This window comes from Nannobrachium achirus (assembly GCF_963921795.1).
Source record: "Nannobrachium achirus genome assembly, chromosome: 5".
In the NCBI taxonomy this organism is placed as follows: Eukaryota; Metazoa; Chordata; class Actinopteri; order Myctophiformes; family Myctophidae; genus Nannobrachium; species Nannobrachium achirus.
In genome coordinates, this window is record NC_137814.1 from 75,522,960 (window position 1) to 75,550,406 (window position 27,447).

A 27,447-nucleotide genomic window follows, 5' to 3' on the forward strand; every position below is an offset into this window, starting at 1 on the left:
CGGGTATACAGCACTGCACTGGCTGCAGGTAGAATGCAGTTGAAATGTGGCCTCTCCCATAGCCTATGACTTTTACTTCATTTAAGCAATCTTAAATGATGCCATGCAAACTGGTCAAACATTCGCCAAATCATCAAATAATACACAGGAAAAAGGCAGATATTGTGAAAATAGCAGATCTACAAGCTCACAACACCTAGCAAAGCGAGGCATTGTAAGCTTTTAGATGTTTTACAATGTTATCTTTGGCACTGGTTCTCAACCTGTGGGCCGGGACCCCCAGGGGGGTCCCCACATTATTTTGGGGGGTCCCCAGATATGCAACATTGTTTTCTCACTCAACAGTAAACAAACCAACATAACGTTTAAGTGTATAGAGGGTATCTGCACATTTCTAAAGTTTTTTTAGGACTTTTTAATTCCTCTAAAATGACAAATTAAACATTGGCCAAATTGCCAAACATTAGAAGCAGAAATTGTGAAAATAGCTGATCTTAGAACCATTTTATACAAAATATAATGCCTCAACTCCTAGTGCTCGTCAGGGTGGGGTGGGTCCCCAGTTAAAATATGATTATTTGGGGGGTCACGGCCTGAAAAGGTTGAGAACCACTGATCTATGGCAGTGGTTCTCAACCTGTGGTAGGGACCCCTCTAGGGGGTCCTCAAATTGATTTTGGGGGTCCTAACATGTTAAACTTTATCTTAACATTGTTTTGTCACTCAACTTAGTAAACAGATCAACATACAGTATAGTTGTGGTATGTCTAAACTGACAAATTAAGGACTTTTTAGTACCTCTGGTCAAACATTAGCCAAATTGTCAATTATTAGAGGCAGCAATGTGAAAATAGCTCACAAGCATGTAGATTTGCAAGCAAGCAAGCAAGCAGACTGAGTCAAACTAATGTAATGCCAACTCCTACAATTCAAAGTACTTGTGCATGATGGGGGATCCCCAGTTGAAATGTGATTATTTTGGGGGTCAAGGCCTGAAAAGGTTGAGAACCGAGAACTGAAAATGTGTTGCCTCACCTCCTAAATTTCAAGTGTTAAGTGTAGGTCTACAACAAGTGGTTCTCAACCTTTTTCAGGCAAATTATCAAATAATCATATTTGACCTAGCGACCCCGGGGGTCGCTAGGTCAAATATGACAAACTAATTTGTTTGACTCTATTCCACAGAAAATTATTGTGAAAAAAGCAAATCTACAAGGTAACAACGCCTCGTGTTGCGAGGCATTGGGCACAGGGTGGCTTTGAGTTGACGTTGTCTGAATGCACAGATCTGATTGACAGATCCGATCTGATCACTTGCAAATGCTGTATGAACGGTCGGGCTAAATGATTAAATCTGATTTGGCTCTATGTGACTGCAGTGTAAACCCGGCCTTAGTATGTGTAGGATTGGATGGTCAGGGTGTTTTTTGTGGCCTTTAAATGGCTAACCAAGGAGCACATGCAAGTAAGAAGGATGACTAGGCACTGCATCAGGCAATCGGAACTACAGTAGAGGCATACAGACTGACACTATGGGAGCATTGCATCAGACTGGACTAACAATTCTGATGCCCTCTAAAGCAAGGGCCGGAGTAGATTGTCCTTTCTGAGTTGGCTGTGGTCCTTCAGTGCATGTAACAATGTGATGCTGATGTTCTATCAGTCTGTAATGGATTGCTCTCTCTTCTTTGCAAATGCACGGGGGGGGGGGGGGGGGGGGGGGGGTTACATAATTGCCCAGGACATAAGCAACATTAACAGGTTGGTCAGGAAAGCCAGTTCCATAGTGGGCTACCCTGGACAGGGTTGAGGAGTACTTCAAGTACATCAGGCTTGTCATCCAACCACTCACAAATAGCAAAACACATCACATTTAAAGCACAATTAAAGAGTGTGCTTAGTTGTACTCTTGTAGGCTGGTTTGCTCTTAGATATTGTCATTATTTATCTATCAGTCAGACAGTAGACGGAAACTTCGGTTCCTTTCTACTCCTACATACTCAGGCAGAAAATGAAAATAAAAACATCAATGTGTTCAGCTTATACAATGTTCATCTTATACAATGTAACTAAGTATTTGTCAATGCACATGTGAGGAAAAGAATAAGTAACAGGAACTGGCATCCCTGAAACCACTGGTGCTTATGAAATGGAATAATATTCAGGGGAGGAAAATAATGTAAAAAAGGCCAAACAAATCCAAGTCCAGGCACTCTTTTTATCGTTTGCAGGTGACCACATTCCTTCTTGTTGCCTTGCTGTTGATACCCTCTCGATATCTTGTCTTACACGCTGCTGCATGTCCATAGAGAATCTCATATGCACCTAAGTCTCTGTATTATAAATAAAATATTCATTCATTCATCTCTACAATCTCATCATTGGCTAAATTGCCCACCCCCCGCTCTTGTGTGAATGGCGTGAATAATGTCCTTCACCCAAATGATACGTCACAATGGCGAGCAAGAACAATAAGAAGGATACCATACACCTTCAGTGTTGACAGTGGATACTACATTTAGTCATATGGCGAGGCAGACGTCACCATGATTTCCTATGGCAGCCATCTCTGGAAAGGGTGTGATACACATGCTCAGTGATTAAACTCATGGTTTGCCCTGTTGGTGTAATGGGGTGTATCAGGTGGTTACTGATGATAATGTTCAAGCTATACAGGTGAGGCGTAATGTTGATAAGGAGGATACTTCAAATAAAATAAAATCATGATTCAGCATGCTGTGTATGCCAATAAAGGAGCTTAGGGGTGTGGTGGGTTGGGGTGTGGTGGGTTGATTTTCCAATCCTGAGTATGAGCAGAATGACAGTGATACTAACTGAAATTAAGAGAGCCAATGTGTCTCATGCCCCATTGCCCCCGGTTTTGTAGCCTACCTGTGGCAGCCAAAAACCTGAATACTCAGAGGGCGTTGTTGCTCTGTTTAAACATGACATTTACAATGATGTTACTGTAATTGATCAGCTCAAGAAAAAAAATGGTTCCAACTTCAGAGTACCACTATCTGTCTCCCCCTATTTCTCTAATGTAAACTTTTCTGAAATCCACGCAAACAGGATAACACCTTTAGATATGTGGTGGTGGGTGATATGAACACTATGTGTGGAGACAAGAGTTGCTTGAAGGTAGCATTGACATGTACTATAAACCTGTTGACGTAAATATAAACTATAATGGAAAGCGTATTAGTCAAGTTTGCAAAGATAACCTGTTGGTTGTGAATAACCCACATACCATGTCTTACAACTTTCCTACTCTTCCCTCCACAAGAGAGGACTATAATGTCAACAGGACACTTCTATCGACCCTATCACAATGGCAGAAGTACAAAATGTGATTGACCAACAGCTAAAGGCTGGAAAAGGAGCAGGACCTGATGGTGTGAGCCCAGGTGTGTTGAAACTTCTGCCAGATGAATGGGCGATGTTTCAATGTACACTCAAGAACTCCATATTTATAACTGGCCATCCAATGAACTGGGCCCCTGCTAGATTGATCATGTTATTCAAGAAGGGTAACCGACTTGATTGTGACAACTACCAGGGCATAAGTGTGATCAATATTGCAGCCAAAGTGTATGACTATGTGCTTAATAACATACAGAGAGCAGGCAGGAGCTCAACCTAAAAGGAGCTGCATTGCACACATTGTGGCACTTAGGCTTCTCATCGGACATTGTGTCAGAAATAACTTTTCCAAAGCCTATGAAAGGGTCCCAAGAGGAATACTGTTCAAAGTCTTACAGAGCCTAGGATGTGGAGTTACTATGATCTTGGCCCTGATGTCAATGTAGAGTGTGACAATAAGTATCCTGGGCTCCACCACAATAACAGCATCCATCGGAGTGAGGCAAGGATCCTCCTACATCCTGCTTGCTGTTGGTGATGTTTGTCGACATGCTCATCAGAATTATGAAACAGTGTGGGAACCGATGGTTTCATAAAATGGCACCATGTTTTAATGCAAATGGATGACAGCTATCCTTGTAACATCAAGAGAATATGGCATGCTTTGGTAAAAGTAAAACAGTTCATGGCTATATTGGGATATGATGAAGACAGATGCAGGTGTAACCCAGGTCATGTATGCTGGTTAAGGACATGAGCAGGCCTGTCAGCCCAATCAGGCAATTCCCCAATCAGAGATCACCACTCAACTACTTGCCCCGCCCCTGGCCCTGTCTGTGCTCCATGCTCTGCTGTGAAGGCCCCATTCTAATCAGACCTGCACAGGAGAGACACAGAGAGTGCTTAAGAGACACAGAGCCTAACTAAATAACATAGTCCATGGGCCATATGAGATGTCGGTACCGGAAAGGTGGCAAAGGTTACCATGCATTTTTGAAAAGCTCTATAACTGTAGATTATATTTTGGTATGATAACCCTTTCTGAGACCCAGCTAAATTGGTGTTATCAGCCGCTAGAGTTTGTGTCCCATTAACTTTACATTACAGGGGAAAAAATAACATTTTAATCATAAGACATTGTTTAATGCATGTTTAATTACTATATATTATTCATAATGTAGCCTATGTAACAACTCAAAGCAAACACATGGTTATTTTCTGTTATATGTTATTCCAAGTACTTATTTTACTGTACATCTGACCACTATTGAAGCAGTAAATATTCCAATAAAGTGCTCTTAGCTAGTATGTCCATGTTTCTGTATATCAATTATTATGACTTCACATTTGGAAAACAATGGTAACATAAACTTTGCACAGTTGATCCCAATGTAATTTGTCCTGTAGAGTCAATTTCTACATTTTTGAATCTGCATAGGCCTATTTAATGACATAATTTGCATATTTGAGCAAATTAGTGTAAATAATCATAATAAATTGTGTAGGTACTAGGTAGACCAATATAAGTGGTATTTAGGGCAGAACATAGGCCTATTATAATTGTTATCAGATATGACATGTTTAAATTGATGAGCTATTGCAGATTTTGTATGCAAATTGCCATTGCCCTCTGGTTATGGATAATCTATCTTGCTTTTGCTTAAGATATTGTTTCAAGATAATTGCTTGTAGTTTAGACTATACAAATATCCCTGCAAGCTATGTTTGTCAGGAAGAAGACACAAACTTTTATTGACCTTCTGTTGACACAATGATACAGCAATCTGTCCAAAAGTGCCACTGTAGAGACATGTGGTCTCTGTGCTGCGGTTTTCCATATTGGTAGCAGCCAGAGCATAGCCCTTTCTTCTGTCTGTCCAGTGTCTCTTGTGACTGATTGGTAGAGACTGGGGAGTGGCTCCAGCTGTAAGGACTCTTCTTTGTCCCCATCGCCATTACTGCATCATCATCCTCCACACTTGGCTTTTCTGATGTAGGCAGGGTCAGTCAAAACAAGGATGGTAACATTCAGGACAAATTACATTGTTACCATTGTTTTCCAAGCATGTGGTTTAGAAGTCATAATAATTGATATACAGAAACAAAATGTATGGACATTCTAGCTTATTACACGAACAAAGAGCACTTTATTGGAATATGTACTGCTTCAGTAGTGGTCAGATGTACAGGAATAATTATATTTGTAAAAATAAGTACAGAAAGTAACAGAAAATGACCACGTGTTTGCTTTGAGTTATGTATGCATAATATATGCTAATTAAACAGGCATTATGCTAACTAAACAAGGTCTTATGGTTAAAATGTTATCAGATTTGGAATCCTCATGGTTGACTTGTATGAACAAGTGTCTTCATACATGATTCAAGGTCATCGGGATCAAAAGTTCCCTTTTAGATATGGCGCCGGGCGCCATTTAGAATTTGTCCCTCTAGAAAAAATCTTTTATAAAGGGTCCATAGAGGTCAAATCAATGGCTGTTAACTATAGTCTTCGCTCAACCTGACCTGTATGCTTGCATACAGGTCAGGTTTTTTGAAGGAGGCCAGAGTTTAGGTCCACCAAGGATGGCGAGCTACTAACCCAGAATTGATTAATTGATTGATTGATTGGTTGGTTGGTTGGTTGGTTGATTGAGTGATTGATTGATTGATTGATTGATTGAAACTTGTATTAGTAGATTGACAGGAGAAAAACATTATGATACAGTACAGTTTACACAGCACAATACATGTTCCGTACAATTGACCACTAAATGGTAACACCTGATTAAGTTATGCAACTTGTTTAAGTCAGGGCCCACGATACTCAATCCATGGTACATTCAAATATACTATGTTCAACAAGATAGATTCATCATAAAAAGTGGAGGGGTGCAGAGGGGTGGGTGGGGAATTCTTCTGGGACCAGTTTATGGTTGCAGTCACCTGTAGGTGCTCTTTCAGTGTGCATTTGAAGGAGGTTAGCGATGCACTTTCTTTAATAGCTGTTGGGAGAGCATTCCACATTGATGGAGCATAGAAGGAGAATGAGTTCAGTCTCTTATTAGTTCGAAATCTGGGTTTAACATGGTTTGTGGAGCTACCCCTGGTGTTATAGTTGTGGCGGTCTTTAACGTTTAGGAAGTAGCTTGACATGTATTGTGGTATCAGGGAGATGTAACAAATTTTGTAGACAAGGCTCAGTGCAAGTTGTTTTAATCTGTCCTCCACGATGAGCCAGCCCACTTTGGAGAAGTGGGTAGGGGTGAGGTGGGATCTGGGGTGGAGGTCTAATAGGAACCTGACTAGCTTGTTTTGGGACGTTTGGAGTCTTGCTTTAAGGGTTTTGGAGGTGCTAGGGTACCAGGAGGTGCATGCATAGTCAAATCTTGTTTGTTGGTTGACCTTTTTGATTACCTTGGTTGCCATTTTATCAAAGGAAAGGTTTGCCTCCAGTATGGAGCCTAGGTAGGTGATTTCATCTTTCCTGGTGATAACGTCTCCCACTTTAATCGTGAAGTCAATGACTTTTTTAGGTTGGTTTGGGACCCAAAAAGAATGGATTCCGTTTTTGTGTGTAGGCCTATAAGAGTTCAGCGCTGAGGATTTTCTCCACCTGACTTAAGAATTGTGCTCTTATATAACTGCATGCGAGAAGTAACAAAGAAGAAACCTTGAAACTTACAACTTACAACTTACAACTTCATCCATAATTAGTATAGGAAGTTATATTCAAGTATGTTCAAAAGCCATGAGGAATTGTAAATGTCTAGTCATTACATTTTTGGTTATGCCTCCTGGCAAAACATAGCTCCATAATATATGCTTAGCAATTTTGGGATCTTTTGGGTGCCGTACCGGAGAAACGCTGTAGGGGGAGCTGTGGAGCATTTCAGAAAGGTCCTCACTTTGTGTCCATAATGAGTTTGATCCGAGTCCTTAACTCGTTTTGGGCCCAAAGTGAGGACCTTTCACAAAATCTGAGGAAAGCATCTATATAGTCTTAGGAGGTGATTTCAATGAAAACAAAGTGAGGACCAGCAAAATGTCCTCACTTCCCATAAATGTCCTCAATCTGTTGGTTAAAAACTCTGGTCCTCACTATGTAGCAAAAACGAACACACACACACACACACACACACACACACACACACACACACACACACACACACACACACACACACACACTATTTATTTGAAAACTGAGTAGTAGACTATTAGATTAAACATTTCAGAATTTCACACGGGATAAAACATTTAATAAAAAATAAAACATTATCCCCTGGATGTGATTGAAAAGGGGTCAAGCCTTCGCCTCAAAACCAGAAGAAGTCGCGCTCTCCACCTCTTTCACAATCCACAATTGAGAAGGCGGCAGTGTGTGCAAGCGATCCGAGCGCCACACAAAAGTTTTTGAGAATGGTTACGGTAGAAGTTAATTGTTTGTGAACGCCATTATTATCTTTAGTGTTGTTAAAAGTTATTTAATGCATTTATTGGATGTCGTTCACCAACAGAAATTTGGTGACTGGACAAAAAGCAGAGAACGTTTAGATTACCGGTACCTCTGGCAGAGGTAGGTTGGCTGCAACTCAAAACTGTAAAAAAAAAAAAGAATGTGTGTTTGTGTGAGGCTACTGTTAACGTACGTAAAAGTAAAAGTACTACATTTTCTTACTTGAGTAAAAGTATCAATACTGCAATGCAGAGTCCTGCAACGGGTCGGGGCCCCGTGTTTGACAGGCGGACACGGGCGGAATATATACTATTATAAATTTGCGGGTGCGGGGATGTGTGGTGCACTACTAAACACGGGCGGGTGACATTTTACTGTGAAAATCAGACAACTGTTTCTGCCTATAAAAGAACGTCACAAGAGCGCACACAGTGAGCAGCAGGACAGAACCACGGCATGCATACAGCACTGTTTCCACCTAAACGTCAAGTCACACACATGGGGCTGCCGGCTGGAGTGCACACAGTCACAGTGAGAAGGACACCGACACATAACACACAACTGAATAAAGTGGGCGCGAGTGAACTGCTTGCCTAGCGCGATGTAGTTGCCCAATTGCTGAGATCAGAAAGGTGCTTGATTGTATAATATCCACGTGATTCCACGACTATTAGGAGTTTGGATCCCTGTTTTATTATCGTCAACTGGGTCCAGTTTGGTTTGGATTACCTCCGGCTGTTTATCATCATAACAGTGACGAGCGAACCAAGGTCCAAGACAGACAGACAGACAGACAGACAGACAGACAGACAGACAGCGCTAGCGGAGTTCCCTCTTCCAGCTGTGAAAAGCTGGATGTGTGCTTCAGCTTATGACAGTGCGTGTCGAGCATAGCAGACATGCAAGCTCACAAAGCTGCAGGGACGATCAACTATGGAGTGAAAAAAGAGTGCGATGCCATTGGAAGAACGCACGCACGGCTCTAGGCTATTTACTTTAATGCATGTAATCACGGGTAACGGGGCGGGCGACGGGTCCTTTTTTTGACGGGCGGGGCGGGTATGGTTTTGATTTTTATATAATCACGGGTAGCGGGCGGTCCACGGATCTGATTAATGGCGGGCGGGGCGGGCGCGGGTTGTCAAAATTGGACCCGTGCAGGACTCTGCTGCAATGTAGAAATACTCTGTTACAAGTAAAAGTCAAAAATTCAAAATGTACTTGAGTAAAAGTATGAAAGTATTGGCATCAAAATGTACTTAAAGTACCAAAAGTAAAAGTGCAAAAATGTTTGAAAATAGCAGATCTACAAGCTCACAATGTGACACGATGCGACACGTTGTGAGCTTGTAGATCGGCTATTTTCAAATAGCCAAGCTATAGAATAGGGCTAAAGTGCATTAAAGTATGTTTTATAATATAATCGTTTATATCTGCAAAGTAACTAGTAACTAAAGTTTTCAAATAATTGTAGTGGAGTAAAAGTACAATATTTGGATCCGAGATGTAGTGGAGTAGAAGTAAAAGTATTGGAAATTGGAAATACTCAAGTAAAGTACAGATACCTCAAAACTGTACTTAAGTACAGTACTTAAGTAAATGTACTTAGTTACTTTACACCACTGGCTACTGTTTCATGTAATGTTGCATGAGTTGTAAAATGGACCCCAATTTAAACAAGCCAAACACTTTTGTGATCTGTACTGTCCTGTACCTTTTCATATGCAAACCTCTAATAAAATCCTCAATCAAACCGTTACAGAAAATGCCTGCAAGATAATCACAGAACGGGTTCCTCACCCCAAAAATGTCCTTATTATGAAGAACCGGACGCAGTTCTTGGTAAGATTGCATTTTACTGCTTGCATATGAATTTTGATTGACACAAACATTGTTGACTAATATGGGTTGTGTTAACGCGAGGACAGCAGAATGACCATGTACACTAGCCTTTTGTGGCACTTGTAGCTTACTACGTTTTATCGTTTTCAGGTTGCCGCCCAATGAATAATCCTGGCAAACTAAGGATGGATCGAGGTTCCAGTTCTGACGATGAATCTCTGTGTTGTAAGTAAATATTGACATAAATAATAATATATAAATACATATATAATACATAAATAAATATATAAATACTAGGGCTGGCATGCGATTAAAAAATTAATCTAATTAATTACAGACTTTGTAATTAATTAATCGCAATTAATCGCATTTTAATCGCATATTAATATTTAACCTGAGAAGCATTTTTTTCAAGTAAAACACATTTTGTTGTACGAGTGAATCAACTAGTGAGTTTTTTTAAATCTAAATTTCGCATCCACTGGGCCAAGCAAAGCGCTCTGATCGGCTACTCCCTTTGCATTTGTTGTCTCTTCTTGGTTGGTGCATCGCTATGATCGGTATGCCCGAAACTGAAGGTTCTGTGGTGCAAAAACTAAGTGCGATTAAAATGCGTTAATTCTTTTAATCGCGTTAATTTTCGCAGTAATTAATTAATCGCAATTAATCAGTTAAAGTCCCAGCCTTAATAAATACATATATAAATAATACATAAATAATAATAGTGTGGGTCCACATATATATCGGAGGTAACCACATGAACCATTACATTGACCATTTGTCAACTCTTCAAGAGTTGCATACCTGTTAGGCCTATGTATTTTTCACTCAGTACCTGCATTGAGTGAAATTTGCCCTCTGCTATGAACCCATCCTAACTATAAGAAGCTATGGTGTACATCGTCGTTGTCGGGTGGCGTTGTGTGCTTGTAGATCTGCTGTTTTCACTACTTTTATGTGCGACAGCCTTGTATGATGAAGCAGGGCTTTACTTTGTGAAAAACATTACAAATGTGAAACTTGGAGATACGAGGTTTCCACCCGACAGTGACGATATATTGTCCTCCTTTGTAGGTTCATCTGAGAGGGCAGAGGATGATAGCGTGGTTGGCCTTTCTTCCACAGCCGAGAGTGATGTGGCAGAGACTTCAGCCCAGTCTTCTGCTGGAGCAGAAGTGGCGAGAAGTGAGCACCTTCCCCTATCCTGTACATAGTGTTTATATAACTGCGATATTATTGAATGTTTTCTTTGCTTTCTATTTATTATGTCCGTGAATTAAATACTGAGGGCTTCCAACGTAAAAAAAAAAAAAGACCGTAAAAGGTCTTATTTGGGATGTTCCTTTTAAGCAGGGTGTTTAACTGTACTTGTACTGTCCTACTGTACATTTCAATTGTATTGACTATACTTGTACTGTTCTCAATTTGTATCTAATAGAATAATCAATCAGAGCAGGTTCATCGACCCAGTCTTCTGCCAGTCGTGCCAGACCACGTTCACAGCGCTCAACATGGGCTGCAGAAGATAGGCCCCAGTTTTCGTTGTCTGCCGTTGAACGAACACATAACGGTGGGTTCTAATATTTACTGTTAATGTAAGTGGTGTTTGGTCTATTCTTATAGTGATTAATCTCATTACATAGTGTTTTGATCAGTAACGGGACTCTCCATGTCTCTCCAGTTCTTAAACTTTCTTTTCTAGCCAGGATACACATGTTATCCATTCAGAATGGAGATTAAACAAGTGGAATTGATGAGACAAAGAAATGAGCATCAAACTTTTAACTGGAACTCTATAAAAATTAAGCTGATAAATGGGTATTGTCTCATGATTGGCTGAAATTGTGATATTAGACTAATTGTATGTGTGTTAATTGTTTATCCACACAATCACAGAAGCTAATTGGACGTTTGGGATGAACGAATATGTTTTTGTCCAAAAACAAAGTTACTGCCCTTTGTAGGGCAGAATATCAATGATTACCGGTACTTGCACTAGAGTACTTTAACCTTTTTAACAAAACCATTTTTTTACCCCAAAATATGCCTTTCTCTACAAACTGTAACTTTTAATACTCATGTAATTTTTATTTGTCTGATGTCAATGTTTTAGCCTATCGCCGCAGAAAGGGGAGGAAGACGCAAATAATGGAGGCCCTGGATAAAGGTTTGGACAGGCTTATGGAGAACGACCACGAGAAGGAGCGATTTGTGTGGGAAAAAGAGGTGGAGAGAGGACGAATAGACCTGGAGAAACAGTGCCTTGAGTTTGAGTTAAAGAGACTGGAGGCTGAGGAGAGACGGTCTCGGGAGAACAGGGAGTTCATGTTCCAGATGTTACAGGCTTTTAGGCCACAACCCCCACCCCACTTTCCACCATATGTATGGCCCCTCAGTTTCTTCTACATGATGCCACCCCTCATAATTTCCCTTGCATGCCACCCCACCAAGGTCCATCAGCGGAAGCCAATATCCCTTACATTGCACGTTCTTTTTTGTTAAAAGCAGATATAGCTTTCAAATACATAACTCTAGAACAGTGGTTCTCAAAGTGTTTTTCAGTGACTCTATAGGTTCCTTTAGGGGGGTCTAAATTGACCCCTTACGAGTCTGTAACTGACAGCGTGGACCCTAGCGTGGGTCCATTTGGTTCCATTTGTACACTGTCAATGTTAAGGGGAGACCTTCAAAGTTTGAGAAACACTGGTCTAGAACGTCACAGTAGGCCTATGTGAAACATCTTCGGGTAGTTAATATGTACATAGGAATCTGTTACTGACTTCTCTGTACACTGAGTCACATTGATTGGAAAGTGTCTATACTAATCGTCCATTACTATATTCAATAGAAAGAGCTAACGATAATAGCATGTTCTGTTGATAGACAAATAACTTACCGCATGCTGCTAGGCAAATTACACCTCTCAATATTTTTCAAGACTTCGTTCTTCTGGCATTGTATTCTCTGCGAATGGGTCCCCATTCTAATGCTGTCCCTGTGTTGGCAGGTAAGCCTGAGGACCCAACAAGCTGAAAGCCTCATGTTGTTCACGAGTCACGACAGGACTCACTAATAGACCTTAGGAGTTGTGTGGAAAAAATAAAGGTAGCCCACATTTTCCACAAGGTATATTAATGACAGTTCAATATTGGATTGTAACAAGATGTAAAAAAAGTACTTGAGTCTCCATTAATTGCATTTGTACTTGGTTAGAGCTGTCTCAATTAATTGCATTTGTACTTGGTTATAGCTGATTGCAAATGGTCCAAATCTTTGATAGAAACTTTTACTTTTGAACCCTAGCATCCGTGTTCTGAGAACTTTAGCAAAAGAAAAAGGGGGGCAAGACTAGTTAGAGAGTGAAAGGTCAGGTTTATTAATTAGTTGGTTAATTCTGAAAACAAATTGACATGACTTAAATGGACAGACAAGGATCTAAAAAGATTGTGGGGGGTCTGTACACTGAGTCACATTGATTGGAAAGTGTCTATACTAATCGTCCGTTACTTTATTGTCAATAGGATGAGCTAACGATGATAGCATTTTCTGTTGATAAATAACTTACCGCATGCTGCTAGGCAAATTACACCTCTTGCATATTTTTTTTAGACTTCGCTCTTCTGGCATTGTATTTTCTACGAATGGGTCCCCATTCTAAAGCTGTGCCTGTATAGGCAGGTGATCCTGAAGCGCCCAAAAAGCTGTCCAAAACGCTGAAAGCCTCCTCCATGTTGTTCACGGGTCACGACTCACGACAGGAAAGAAAGACAGCACAAAAAGGGAGTGACGTTGAGTCAACTTGTGTGGGAATTCTGGGTAAAGGCGCAAAGAAAAGACTTTTGTTTAAAAAAAAGTGTGTGTGTGTGCGTGTGCGTGCGTGTGCGTGCGCGTGTGCGTGTGCGTGTGCGTGTGTGTGTGTGCGTGCGTGTGCGTGTGTGCGTGTGGGCGGGGTTCCTCCGACCGCCTGTCCATCGCCTGGGAAAACAAAAACTTTGCTTGAAAAAAAGGATATTTCCCCCATTACGGAGATGTCGATTCGCGCGGGGACTGCCCTATAGGTCGAACTCCCGTTGGGTCGAACAGCGTCGGCAGGTTAGATAATCACCCGCGAGTGTCGGCAGGTTAGATAATCACCCGCGTCACGGTTACTGAGGTTAGGGTTTGGGTTAGGTTTAGGCATAGTTTTGGGGTAGGGTTAGGTTTTGGTGGTCGATCCAAAGGGTGTTCGACCTAATGACATGTTACCGATTCGCGCTGGATTTGCTTTATCAGAAGACGTCTGTGAAGTGATTATTATGGTAGGTAAAATGTCCTGTAATCTTTACCCCACATCATCCGTGATTATTACAGACATGGTCGATTCGCACAGGATTAAAAAAACAGAGGACCTCTGTGATCTTTACACTTTACCTGGGGTCCTCAGGTAATTTTAATCCATTGCGAATCCGGTTTTAAATCCAGATTAACAGGCCTCTCTTTAATAGGATAGTGTGAATTATTGAATGATGATTGAACTGATACATATAGACCACATACTATGTTACCCTAGAGTGTAATCCAACTTAATTCCATATTATTTAGACCCACCCACCCCCACTCTACAGCTTTTCAACCCATATAATAATAATATAATAATGAAATGGAATGTAATATAACATAATATAACATAGCATTAACATAATAATATAGCCTAATAATACTAATAAGACGCCTCAGGGGTCGCACCAATTCTTGGCCATCTGGCCAGTGATGTATATCGGACCAGTTACCCGTATATGGAGATCCATGTACTGTATATAGTAACTTGTATGCCCATACATAGAGATCCCTGTCTGAACCAGCCACACAAATATGGGCTGTCTTCCTCCATATGGGCATTCCCCTATGAAGCCCTGTTAGATATGGGCTTAATATTGATGACATCAGGGATCTCCATATATGGGCATAAAAGGGATTGTGTTAGAGTGGTTCCCATGACATCACAACATACAATATATTTTAAGCCCATACATGGAGATCCCTATCTGAACCAGCCACACAGATATGGGCCATGTCTTGGCCATCTTGCCAGTGATATATATCGATGACATCAGGGATCTTCATATATGGGCATAAAAGGGATTCTGGGGAATACCCATATGGACATTTACATAGGTGATGTCACCTGTGATATCACCTGTGATTGATGTGTCAAGGGAACCAACCCATAGACTGTAAAAATGTGTACACACACAGCTTCTCATGGTAAACTGCGACCTTCAGTCGCAACCACAAAATATCATTGGGGAAACAAGATGGGTGGATTGGGCTATACTACCGGTATATATTCAAGTACAGGTCTATGAGGCTATCATATTTATATCATGTTACCAATTTACAAAACTATCAGCTTAAAAAGAGCATTATCTGAACCCACTGATATTCCTGTGAACATTTGTCTTTTCACTGATGACAAAATATGAATGGGCCACAAAGGTCTCATAAATGAACTGTGGAGTGAAGTGTAATCCCTGTTGTTTCATTGTTCACATGTTAATCTTAATATATAATAATAGAATCAATCACATGGGTCTCAATGACACTGCTGACTGGTTCACTGAGCATCCGTCTGTGAGCATAAATGAACTGGTCTTATTCATAAACCATAACAGATCAATAAGCAGACATTAGGTTGTCATTACAGACACAATACAATCCATTATTATAGAATCAGAGGATTACTGTCTCTGGCTCAGCGGTCCATCTATGTTCCCATGCATGTTGTTGTTGTTTGTGGTTTCCCACCACAACATGCAACATGTTGGTTTTTACTTTAACTTGTTCTAATGTGTACACTTTTATGTCATCACAGTCACTGATGTGTTGTCCCCAAAAAAAGGATACCAAATATGACATACGATATGCCATGTGTAATCATTATAGCAGAATATGGCCATATGGATTGATAAGGCAATACAATTGGATTTGCTCTCAGTATAGCATAAAAATAATTCATAATTAATTAATTAAACATTATAAAATGCAAAACTCCACCATCAATTGCTTTGTATCACAGTAAACAGACATGTGTAAATCCTTGTAAAAGAGTTCATTCTGATGAGGGTGAGGCGGACGGAATGGACAAACCCAAGATTTCAATAATGCTGATTTATTTTCAATATAGGGTCAAAAATAATGTTTAAAATAGTGTTTAAATAACTATTCAGGAAATGGAAAAGGATAAAGGTGGTCTAGAGCTAAACAGACTAACACTCTCCGGCAGCATTGTGCCCATGTTCCCTCTCTCATGTCTGAGACAAGACTAAAGGCCTCTCCATACTTCGACAGAACCGAACTTTTCGGTTGAAAAATAAACTTTATTTTTTATCTTTTCCGAAAAAAAAAAGCGTCGGATGTTCATTCTTCGCTCCTGTTTGGAGGGTTGGCACGTTGGAAGATTGGAAGCGGTGGCACGTATGTGGAGGTTATGGAGGAGGGGGAAGACGAGGAGGAAATGTTAGAGGAGGCAGAGGAGGAGGAGGATTTTGCCCTGCTTTGTGCGGCTGAGGAGGAGGCGAGCACATCTAGCCGTCGGTGGTATGTCCGCCCGCTAAATAGGCTACGACAAGGATGGCCTGTTGCAGACAACATCTCGTTGTGCAAATTTCAGAACTATTGTTCGGAGAAAAAGCATTCCAGAACTTTCGAGGAATTACATTTTATAGTTGAAAAGGACCTTTTGACCGAAAACGGCGGTTTCGGTCAAAGTATGGACAGGCCTTAACTGAAACATTCTCGATACATTCACCCTACATCACAAGTGAAAATAAACCAAGAAAAACTATTCCAAAATCATACAGATAAGTATCAGCATCCACAGGGAATGAGGGAAAGTATTATTCTGTTTTTTAAACACGTATCTGTTTTTAGGAACAATATACATTTCAAGCCAAATACACACATTGCGAGCTTGTCGATTGGCTAGATCGGCTGTAGGCCTAGAAGTGGAAAATAGAGTGTACCAAACCAAACGTGGTTGTATGGTGTGTTTGACTAATTGGGGGTTTAAGTGGTTCAGATTAAATTATGATGTTTCATAAATTATATTGAATTGCATGATTTGAAAAAAAAAGAACAAACGATCAAGCCCTGAAGATCAAGCCCATTTTAGTATAAACCATTTGAATAGATCACTCCAACGTGCACAGTACTAAATTAAATACAAGTGACATCTCTGCGACGCTCAGTATTGTACATACTTACACACACATCCATTTGTGTTTCCACTTGTTCATCAATCCAAACGAACAGAAGTCATCCAAAAACTCAACAGGTTAAATCAATAAAGAATCCATAGTCCAGGAGACCCAAGCTAATCCACAACTCAGCAGCGAAAATAAAAATCTCACTGGTAAAATGACTCATTGATAGATATTCATGTGCTTATTCTCCGGTGATTGTGGCGTTCCTTTATAAATATACCACAATTATATAGGTATATATATGGTATAGGCTAAGAACGCCCATAAACAGTAAGAATATGGTCTAAGAGTCCGGACAAGGCTAACTTTGAATTTCCATGGTAGCTAATTCGGCATTGCTTTCATTAAACCGATTGATGAATTAACATGTGAAACCGATTCATGGCTAAACCAAGACAAATTCATCCAGGATAGTTGATAATTCCCAGCTTGATCTGCTATCTAGGTTTTGAGAAACAGGCCCCTGGTCACAGTGGTAGGGTTTTACTCCTCTATGAGTTCTCTCATGTTGTTTAAGACTACTGTTCCTGCTGAACCGTTTCCCACACTGGTCACAGTAGTAGGGTTTCTCTCCTGTATGAATTCGCTGGTGACATTTGAGATGACTGCTCCGGCTGAACCTTGACCCACACCGGTCACAGTAGTAGGGTTTCTCTCCTGAGTGAATTCTCAGGTGATGATTGAGATGACTGTTCCGGCTGAACCTTGACCCACACCGGTCACAGTAGTAGGGTTTCTCTCCTGTGTGATTTCTCTGGTGATGATTGAGATGACTGTTTCTTCTGTAGACATGTTTCTTCAGTGGTAGTTTATCAGGAAAGACATCTTGGAATGGAGAACGAGTAGAGAGAAGAAAAACAAAATGTATTGAAATAACATGCAAGCTGTGTTGTATTACCAACTGGTAATGTTCTAATTTTAGGACGGCAAGTGCCAGGCATTGGCCATTGGAACATTTATCCGATTCTTGGCTTGCCTGATGAGTGATTTTTCCTGCAGCCGTTTGTGATTAAAGTGTGTGAAATTAGGATCTTATAACTAGGACCTGTATGCTACTCCGTCTTTACTTGCAGACAATTCCTGGTCTTGAGTTCAGTAGGACGTTGGTAATGATGACTTGATAAATAGTAGACCTACTCCTCTTCTCCCCTTCTCCACTTCCTAGATAAAAACTCCCAGATCCACACAGAACAGAACAGTGCTTACATGACCGGGAGAGTGTTTTCTGCTGGTGATTCAGCCCGAGTGTATCAAAGGGTGCGTTCGGAAATGCGCACCGGGTGTGGTTAGGGTTAGGGGTAAGGGTTAGGTTTAGGCATAGTTTTACTGAGGTTAAGGTTAGGGTTAGGGTTAGGCATAGTTTTACTGAGGTTAGGTTTAGGATTAGGGTTAGGTTTAGGCACTCACTACACTGCGCACACACCAGGTGCGCATTTCCGAACGCACCCTTTGATGCGCTCGGACTGAAACACCAGCAGAAAACACTATCCCTTACATGACCAGGACCATATTGGGGGAAGGTGCCAAGTAGTATAAAGGAGGTGGGGTATTTGTTTAATCTTAAATGAACAGGCCCATTGCCCTTACCTCCATCTTGGGAAAATGTTTTGAGAGAGTTATAAGTAGACAAATTACTGCATCTGTTTCTAACCGCTTAGATCATCTTCAATTTGCATATAAAAGTCAGAGGGGAACCGATGATGCAACTGTCAGCCTTGTTAACACCTTGACTAAGCTTATACAGGTCCCCACTTGCTTTGCTAGGGTCCTTTTTATCGATTTCACTTCGGCCTTTAACAGCATGCAGATACACACTCTCCTGCAGAGACTCATTGATCTGGGGGTAAATGGGGGTATTATACATTTGGGTTTTTAGGGTTAAGTTAGGAACAATGAGATTTCTGACTAATGCCATGGCACCCAAGCAGATAACTCCCAGGGGAGAGCTGCCAAGGCCTTTCACAGAAATTAGGGCCTGCAACAGTTTCTAGTTTGTTTGGGTTGTTAATTTTCTTATTTTGCCTTCAAGTTGTTGTTGTCTTCTGGGTTGTCTGGGCTGATTTTGCTTACTTTATAGGAAGCACTATACTGGGGGGAACATTTACCAAAAATAGCCAATCTATCCAAGCTCCCTTGTAGATCTGCTATTGTGGTGAAGAGACTTGGTGTACTTTAGGCTGAAAAAGACTCCACCAAGTACAGTTTAACTCGCGTCTGTTTTACTATTTATAAGTGGACAAACTGATAACACTGACAAATTCCAAACATTATCAAAGTATTCTGAGGCACCCCATGTGTAGTCTACAGGCCAAGGTCACATTCCACCTGTTTTACACTTAGTTGTGAGCTGGTGTCACCGAAATATAGCAAAAATGTAGGGAAATATATATATACAGTAGCGGATGAAAATATCAGAAGTATAGTAATAAAGACCTGTGTGTGTGTGTGTGTGTGTGTGTGTGTGTGTGTGTGTGTGTGTGTGTGTGTGTGTGTGTGGATGTGTGTGTGGGTCGGTGAGAGAGAGAGAGAGAGAGAGAGAGAGAGAGAGAGAGAGAGAGATAGAGAAAGAGAGAGAGAGAGAGAGAGAGAGAGAGAGAGAGAGAGAGAGAGAGAGAGAGAGAGAGAGAGAGAGTCAGAAAGAGACACGCACATGTACAACCGCACACACAGCTCTTATCTACATTCGAGCCGGCAGCTGCAGCCTCATCTTGCTTTGTTTCCTTGGCAACCCAAGTCAAGGTGACATCAAATACTGTAAACAATATCCGAGATTAACCTGCTATCTATTTATTGTTTAACATACCAGAAGGAGACACTGTCTGGGAGGACAAGCACGTTAGGCTACAAATGAAATATATGTTTTATCAAATTGCTAAACACATATTTATTGATGAATACATATTCATAAATCAATCGAAGTAAAAAATAAAAAAAAGTGGTTAATGTTTTGTAGTGTAATGATTTAGTAGCCAACTTTTCAAATAATTGTAGTGGTGTACAACATTTCCCTCTGAGATGTAGGGGATAGAAGTAAAAGAAACGCCTAAAACAATCTAAATTGTACTTAAGTAGGCCTAAAGCCTACATGAATACATGTACATAGTTACTCCGTCAAGTACCTCAATCATTTCTGTATCTTATTGTTATTGATGATGAAAGCAAACTGTACAGTGACATAAAAACAGCTACAAACCTATTCTGTGTAACTTTATCACAGGCTGCTTCAGCACGGCTGCCTGGCAGATCTCTCGCTGTTCCTCCTCTGACATAGTTGAAAAGCTGGGCGACATTTCTCTCTTAAAAACCTTAAATAGTTCATCTTCGGTCCATTTTGAGAGTCGATATTCAAGGCCAGGTTTCTCCGTTGGGGATCCGACTTTACTTGCTGCTGACATTTTATGGTCTTGACGTTGGTAATGATGAGTTGATAAATAGTAGACCTGCTCCTCTTCTCCCCTTCCTGGATAAAAACTCCCAGAACGCACGCGCATTGACGCGCGTGCACAAGTGATGCGCGTGCCGGCAGGCTGGCTGCTGGTCCGTGTCATCAAGTACCTACAGTACCGCAGACAGCAAGTACAGAGCAGATCGTCCACCGATTGGTTGTAATATCGCCATGACAACCACCAACCAGCAAGCTGACTGTCCCTTCGGGCTATGGGATAAGACTCACTGACCAACCAACCAACCAACTACACTGTCTGTGTTTACTTCTTCAAACTTTTAGCGGTTCGTAGCCTGCAGCAGTTTGTTTGTTTGTTGTGAATTTTTGTTACCTTGGATTATCTACCCAAGTATTATACCAGCACTGTCTGTACAACGGCAACATGGTGCTACGTGCTACACGTGAGTAAATAAACATGTCTTATTCTTATTGGAGGGCTGGTTAGGTAAGACATAATGCCTATATTAACTATTATATTAAGCCTAAAACGGTTCTGTTATGCCGCCGTGCATTAACCATGTGAATTGTGAAATATCTCTTGTGTCTATAGGAAATATTGATATTATATTACAGGTCGTTCTGACCCAGCAATTGGTTGAAATAGGCTCGCCTGCCGTGCTGGTGCAGCTATTTTGCATGGTTTAGCTGATGATCTGGTCATCAAATTATTGGTTGAGTGAGAACCACTGGTCTATATCAACTTGTTGCACTAACTAGCATTGACTGCTATGGTCACTTTTGATTTGGACACTGTACTATTTTAAGTTTAAAGTCATTCGATTGAAAGTTATTGCTCTACATGCGAGCCATCTCGCTGCGGCCGTTTTGTTAGGCGACAGACAGGGAGTGCACAGAATGTTAGAGAGGCATGGGCTGAAGGGCCTTTTGGTGGACAATTCTGTTGATAAAGTTAAGGGCTCCAGCCCCCTTTGCTGTATGTGCGCACGTGCCTGGCGGCAGCGCATCACATTACAGACTGATCATTTCAATCCCACCGTTTCTTTGCAAAAACACATTTCTTTTAGAAAACATTTGTATTCTTCTTTCTCCTAGTTTTATTGTTTTTAATGTGTAAATATGGCACTTTATTATGGGGAAAAACTGGTGTATTTTCCTTTTTGAAATCGTTAAAATAGCGCATTTTTGAACACATTTCGTCACGCGATGCGCGTGCACATTGGCGCGCGAGCACGCGCATTGGCGCGCGTGCACGAATGTGCGTGCACGCGCGTGCGTCGGTGCGTGCCCACACTTCCAAATTTAGCACTACAACACTGATCAGGACCCTCCCACTCTCCACCAGGCAGCAAGTGAAGGAAGCCAACAATACTATCCAGATCCAGATGCACTTCTCATTAATGGCCTAGAAGGTGTCGCTATCCCCCCCTGCTGGCTGCAGAACAATTACCATGCACATTGATTATAATGGGGATTTATTCCACCCTACTTGATTTTATTACCTTAGAAACATTGTCATAACCACTTTCTGTGTTTAAATTCATTTAGAAATACGATAATGTAGGGCAGGGGTTCCCAAAGTTGGGGGTCTTGGGACATTGATGGTGGGGTCGTGGAAATCATTAAAATAAAACACCAAAATTCAACAGAATGAGTGAAATATAATCAAATCAAATCAAATCAAATTTTATTTATATAGCACGTTTACAAACAGTCGAGCTGAACCAAAGTGCTGTACAGGTTAAAACAAAAACAATGCAAGCAGAAAATAAACAGTTTAAACCAACAAACAGCGAAGCAAGGGAAAACAACAGCATGAAGCTAATAGAAAGAATATCAACATGCTTAATGTAAGCATTTAGGTGCCATTAAACGCTAAGGAAAAAAGGTAAGTTTTTAATAAGGTTTTAAAAGTCCCAATCGACTGTGCCAATCTGATATGGATAGGCAAGCTATTCCAAAGCCGAGGGGCTGTGGCTGTGAAGGAACGGTCACCCCTACTCTTTTTAAATTTGTTGGTGGGAACTACCAACAGATGCTGGTCAGCAGACCTTAAGGCCCTCGCTGGGGTATAGGGTTCTACAAGTGCGGATAAGTAGGCTGGAGCCAGCCCATTTAATGATTTATAGATAAATAAATACGTCTTAAAGTCAATTCTAAGGTTTACGGGGAGCCAATGGAGGGAGGCGAGGACAGGGGTAATGTGGTCGCGCCTTTTTGTGCCTGTGAGAAGGCGGGCTGCTGCATTTTGGACAATTTGCAGACGCTTGAGTGATGTCTGCTCAATACCAGTGTACAAAGAATTACAGTAGTCAAGTCTACTTGAGATGAACGCGTGAATAGCCATCTCTAATTGATGACGGGGGAGATATTGTTTAACTTTGGCCAGTAGACGAAGTTGAAAGAAGCTGGTTTTTACAACGGAACTGATGTGTTGGGTGAATTTAAAGGCACTATCGAAAGTGACACCTAAGTTTTTGTAAAAATGTAAAAATGATTACAACTACATCGTAACCGTACAGAGGAGAGAGACACTGGAGCAGCTCAGACCGTTTAAGCCCTTTATTGAGGGGCTAGTATAAAAAGTGACTAACGTTTCGATGCTAGAGACATGATTATGATTTTGACTCTGTTGAAGATGCACTAGCATCGGAACGTTAGTCACTTTTTATACAAGCACCTAAAAAAGGGCTTAAAGGACCTTTTTTTTTTTTTTTTTTTTACAAGGGTTCCAATTTTTGATTTTAATTAGAGAAAAGAAAATATGAGTGTTAAAATGTTTTCAAATACTGCTTTCTATCGTTTTAGCGATATTATTATTTTGATTTCGGTGGGCGGGGGCATGCGTACAAGTGGCCAAATATGTATTCTTAGACACAATAAGCCGGCAATTTCTTTGTTACTATTTACACCAGCCCCCATGAGATTTGTAAGATTTACTTTTATGAAGAGGTACCCATGAGAACATGACATACAAAACACATGATCAGCTGATGAGCAAATAAGAGGCACAGTACAAATCCATACACAATGATTGTACATACAGGTAAAGTCACATTGGAAACACATCCAAGTTGTTTCAAGAGGAGAATAAGTCACATCTGCCCATGAAAGATTGCGGTGCATCTTGGGAATATGCTTACTGTGTCTAAAAATACATATTTAGCCACTTGTATGCATGCCTCCAACCTGGGGGCATGCCCTGCAAATCAAAATAGTTAAAATCACTAAAACGATAGAAGTAAATGAAAATATTTGAACACCCATTGTTTCTATTCTCTAATAAAATATGAACCCTTGTTGTAAATAAACAAAGTTGTCCCTTAGCTTTTAACCTGTCTGAGCAGCTCCAGTGTCTCTCTCCTCTGCATACATCTGTCCCTACTCCTGTGATGCACCAGACCAGCCGTGTAGGCTGAGGTGCGCTGTAGAACCCCTTTGTTGACATCTTAACCATAATTGTTAGAAAAAAACCCTACATGGCCCTAATTGACACATTAATGTGCATTCAAATGTGCAACAAATGTGCACGATTATGTGCATACAATTACCTCCAGGTGACCCCACGTTGGGGGGAGGAAAACTTGAGCGGAGGAAAACTTCAGGAGGAAAACTTGAGCGAATATCTGGTTCCATTCTAGGATAGATTGAAAATAACTTAACGTTTACCGCGTAAACCCCAGCAGCCCTATTCTGGGCGGAACAGGAACATTCACCAAAGTTAGACGGGCTACAAGCTTGTAGATCTGCAATTATTTGTGATGAGACTTGGTGTAAACTGAAAAAGAACGCACCAAGTACAGCATAACTCAGGTCTTTTTCATTGAGTCTAGAGGCTGTGTTAAGTGGTTAATATTATTCAAATATTATCAAAGTATTCTGCCGCACCCCTGGGCTTATGTCACGGCACCCACTTTGGGAAACCCTGATGTAGGCCATGCTTTTAGGGTCTCTACTGAGTGAAGAGCCACCCTCACTGTCCTTCCAGTCAACTCAATAGCATTATTTTGTTTCCGGTTGCTCTTTGGGAGGCATCACGCTCATGTCACCACTCAGCTATAACCATATCTTTTAAGCATGAATGCTATGTTTGTTTTAGGAGTGTATAGGCAGTGACACATCCTATAAAAGTGATGATTATTATTGAATATTATTGCTTATAATGCCTTTGACAGCCTAACAAACACTTCCAACTTAGATCCAGATTAATAGGCCTCCTTTTAATACTAGGACAGGGATAGTATGTGCTTGATAGAAAGTGAACTATTGAATGATTGAATGATTGAACTGATAAATATAGAACATTATACTCTATTACCCTAAGAAAGTAATCCAATTTACTTAATTCCATATTGTTTACACCCTTCCACCCCCACTCATTATAATATAATGAAATGGAATGTAACATAATATAACATAGCATTAACATAATAATATAGCCTAATAATACCACACAATATCATTGGGGAGACAAGATGGGTGGATTGGGCTATACTATATATTCAAGAACAGGTCTATGAGGCTAATATATTTTTATTATCATGTTACTAATTTACAAAACCATCAGCTTAAAAAGAGCATCATCTGAACCCAATGATATTCCTGTGAACATTTGTTTTTTGTCTTTCCACTGACAAAATATGAATGGGCCACAAAGGTCACATAAATGAACTGCAGGGTCAAGTGTCATAGATCTGTGTTGTTTCATTGTTCATGTGTTAATCTTGTTGTCCAGATCATAAAATCAATCACATGGGTCTCAATGACTGCTGACTGGTTCACTGAGCATCCGTCCGTGAGCAGAAATGAAAACAAACTGGTCTTATTCATAAACCATAACAGCATCAATAAGCAGACTAGAATTACTGTCTCTGGCTCAGCGGTCCAACACTCTGCAATGTTTCCCTTACATTGATTAGTTTGTGGTTTCCATCCCACCACAATATCAACATGCAACCTGGTGGTTTTTACTTTAACTTCTGCTTATGTGTAATGTGTACAATTTTATATATCATCACAGTCACTTTTGTCCCCCCCCCCCCAGCAAGGATAAAAAACATGACATACGACATGTTATGTGTAACTATTATAGAAGACATACGACATGTTACTGTATGTGTAACTATTAAAGAAGAATATGTCCATATGGACTGATAAGGCAATATACAGTTGGATTTCCTCTCAGTGTAGCATAAATAAGGAGTCATAATTAATCATGCTTTATACGATGCTAAACTCCACCATCAATTGCTTTGTATCACAGTAAACAGACATGTGTAAATCCTTGTAAAATAGTTCATTCTGATGAGGGTGAGGTGGACGGAATGGACAAACCAAATGTTGCAATTATGCACATTTATTTTCAATATAGTGTCAAAAATAATGTTCAAAATAGTGTTTAAAAATAATAATAAATAGAAAGTAGAACGGATAAATCAACAACTCAGCCGTAAAAATATTAAATGTCACTGGTATAATGACTCATTGATAGATATTCCTGTGCTTAATCTCCAGTGATTGTGGCGTTCCTTTAAAAATATACCACAATAGAACGCCCATAAACTGTAAAATATAGTCTAACAGTCCGGACCAGGCTAACTTCACAGCTACATTTCCATGGCTTCCATTAAACCGAGTCATTAATAAACATATCCAGATTAACTGGCTAAATTAATCTGAGAAGATAACTCAGTTTTCATGAAACCGATTCATGGCTAAACCAAGATAAATTCATCCAGGATAGTTGATAATTCCCAGCTTGATCTGCTATCTAGGTTTTGTGAAACAGGCCCCTGGTTTACTCCTCTATGAGTTCTCTCATGTCGTTTGAGATGACTGTTCCTGCTGAACCGTTTCCCACACTGTTCACACTGGTAGGGCTTTTCTCCTGTATGAATTCTCTGGTGATTTTTGAGACTACTGCTCTGGCTGAACCTTTTCCCACACTGGTCACAATGGAAGGGCTTTTCTCCTGTATGAATTCTATGGTGATTTTTGAGACAATTGTTATGGCTGAACCTTGTCCCACACTGGTCACACTGGTAGGGTTTTTCTCCTGTATGAATTCTCTGGTGACGTTTGAGATCAGTGTCTCTGGTAAACCCTTTCCCACACTGGACACAGTTGTAGGGTTTTTCTCCTGTATGAATTCTCTGGTGAATTTTGAGATCAGTGTCTGTGGTGAACCTTTTCCCACACTGGTCACAGTTGTAGGGTTTTTCTCCTGTATGAATGCTCTGGTGACGTTTGAGCTGACTGCTCCGGCTGAACCTTGACCCACACTGGTCACACTGGTAGGGTTTTTCTCCTGTATGAATTCTCTGGTGAAGTTTGAGTTCAGTGTCTGTTTTAAACCCTTTCCCACACTGGTCACAGTTGTAGGGTTTTTCTCCTGTATGAATTATCTGGTGACTTTTTAGATTACCGCTATAGCTGAACCTTTTCCCACACTGGTCACAGTTGTAGGGTTTTTCTCCTGTGTGTATTCTTTGGTGACATATGAGACCATGTCTATGGCTGAACCTTGTCCCACACTGGTCACAGTTGTAGGGTTTTACTCCTCTATGAGTTCTCTCATGTTGTTTGAGAATACCTCTCCTGCTGAACCGTTTCCCACACTGGTCACAGTGGTAGGGTTTTTCTCCTGTGTGAATTCTCTGGTGACGTTTGAGATCGATGCTATGGCTGAACCTTGAACCACACTGGTCACAGTAGTAGGGCTTCTCTCCTGTATGAATTCTCTGATGAAGTTTGAGATTATTGCTCTGGCTGAACCTTGTCCCACACTGATCACATTGGTATGTTTTTTCTCCCGTATGAATTATTTGGTGACGTTTGAGATGACTGTTCCGGCTGAACCTTGACCCACACTGGTCACAGTGGTAGGGTTTATCTCCTGTGTGAATTCTCTGGTGATGATTGAGATGACTGTTTCTTCTGTAGACATGTTTCTTCAGTGGTAGTTTGGCAGCAAATACATCTTGGAATGGAGAATGAGGAGAGAGAAGAAAAACAAAATGTATTGAAATAACATGCAGGCTGTGTTGTATTACCAACAGGTGTTGTATTAATGTATAACCTTATATTGATTTTGATGTGTTGACCTTTGCTTATTGTAAATCACTCTGATTAGGAGTATCTCCC

General features: G+C 40.6%; 1 protein-coding gene across 1 annotated transcript in view; it reads right to left on the reverse strand.

The window, feature by feature from the left end:
- Positions 1-4,172: 4,172 nt before the first annotated feature.
- The window catches only part of LOC308285307 (protein NLRC3-like), a gene marked incomplete at both ends in the record, with an annotated part of 57,283 nt that continues 34,008 nt past the window's right edge, over positions 4,173-27,447 (reverse strand). The window contains one exon of the mRNA XM_080726022.1: positions 4,173-4,240. Coding sequence (XP_080582148.1) covers positions 4,173-4,240 — 68 coding nt within the window. The remainder of the gene's footprint in view (positions 4,241-27,447) is intronic.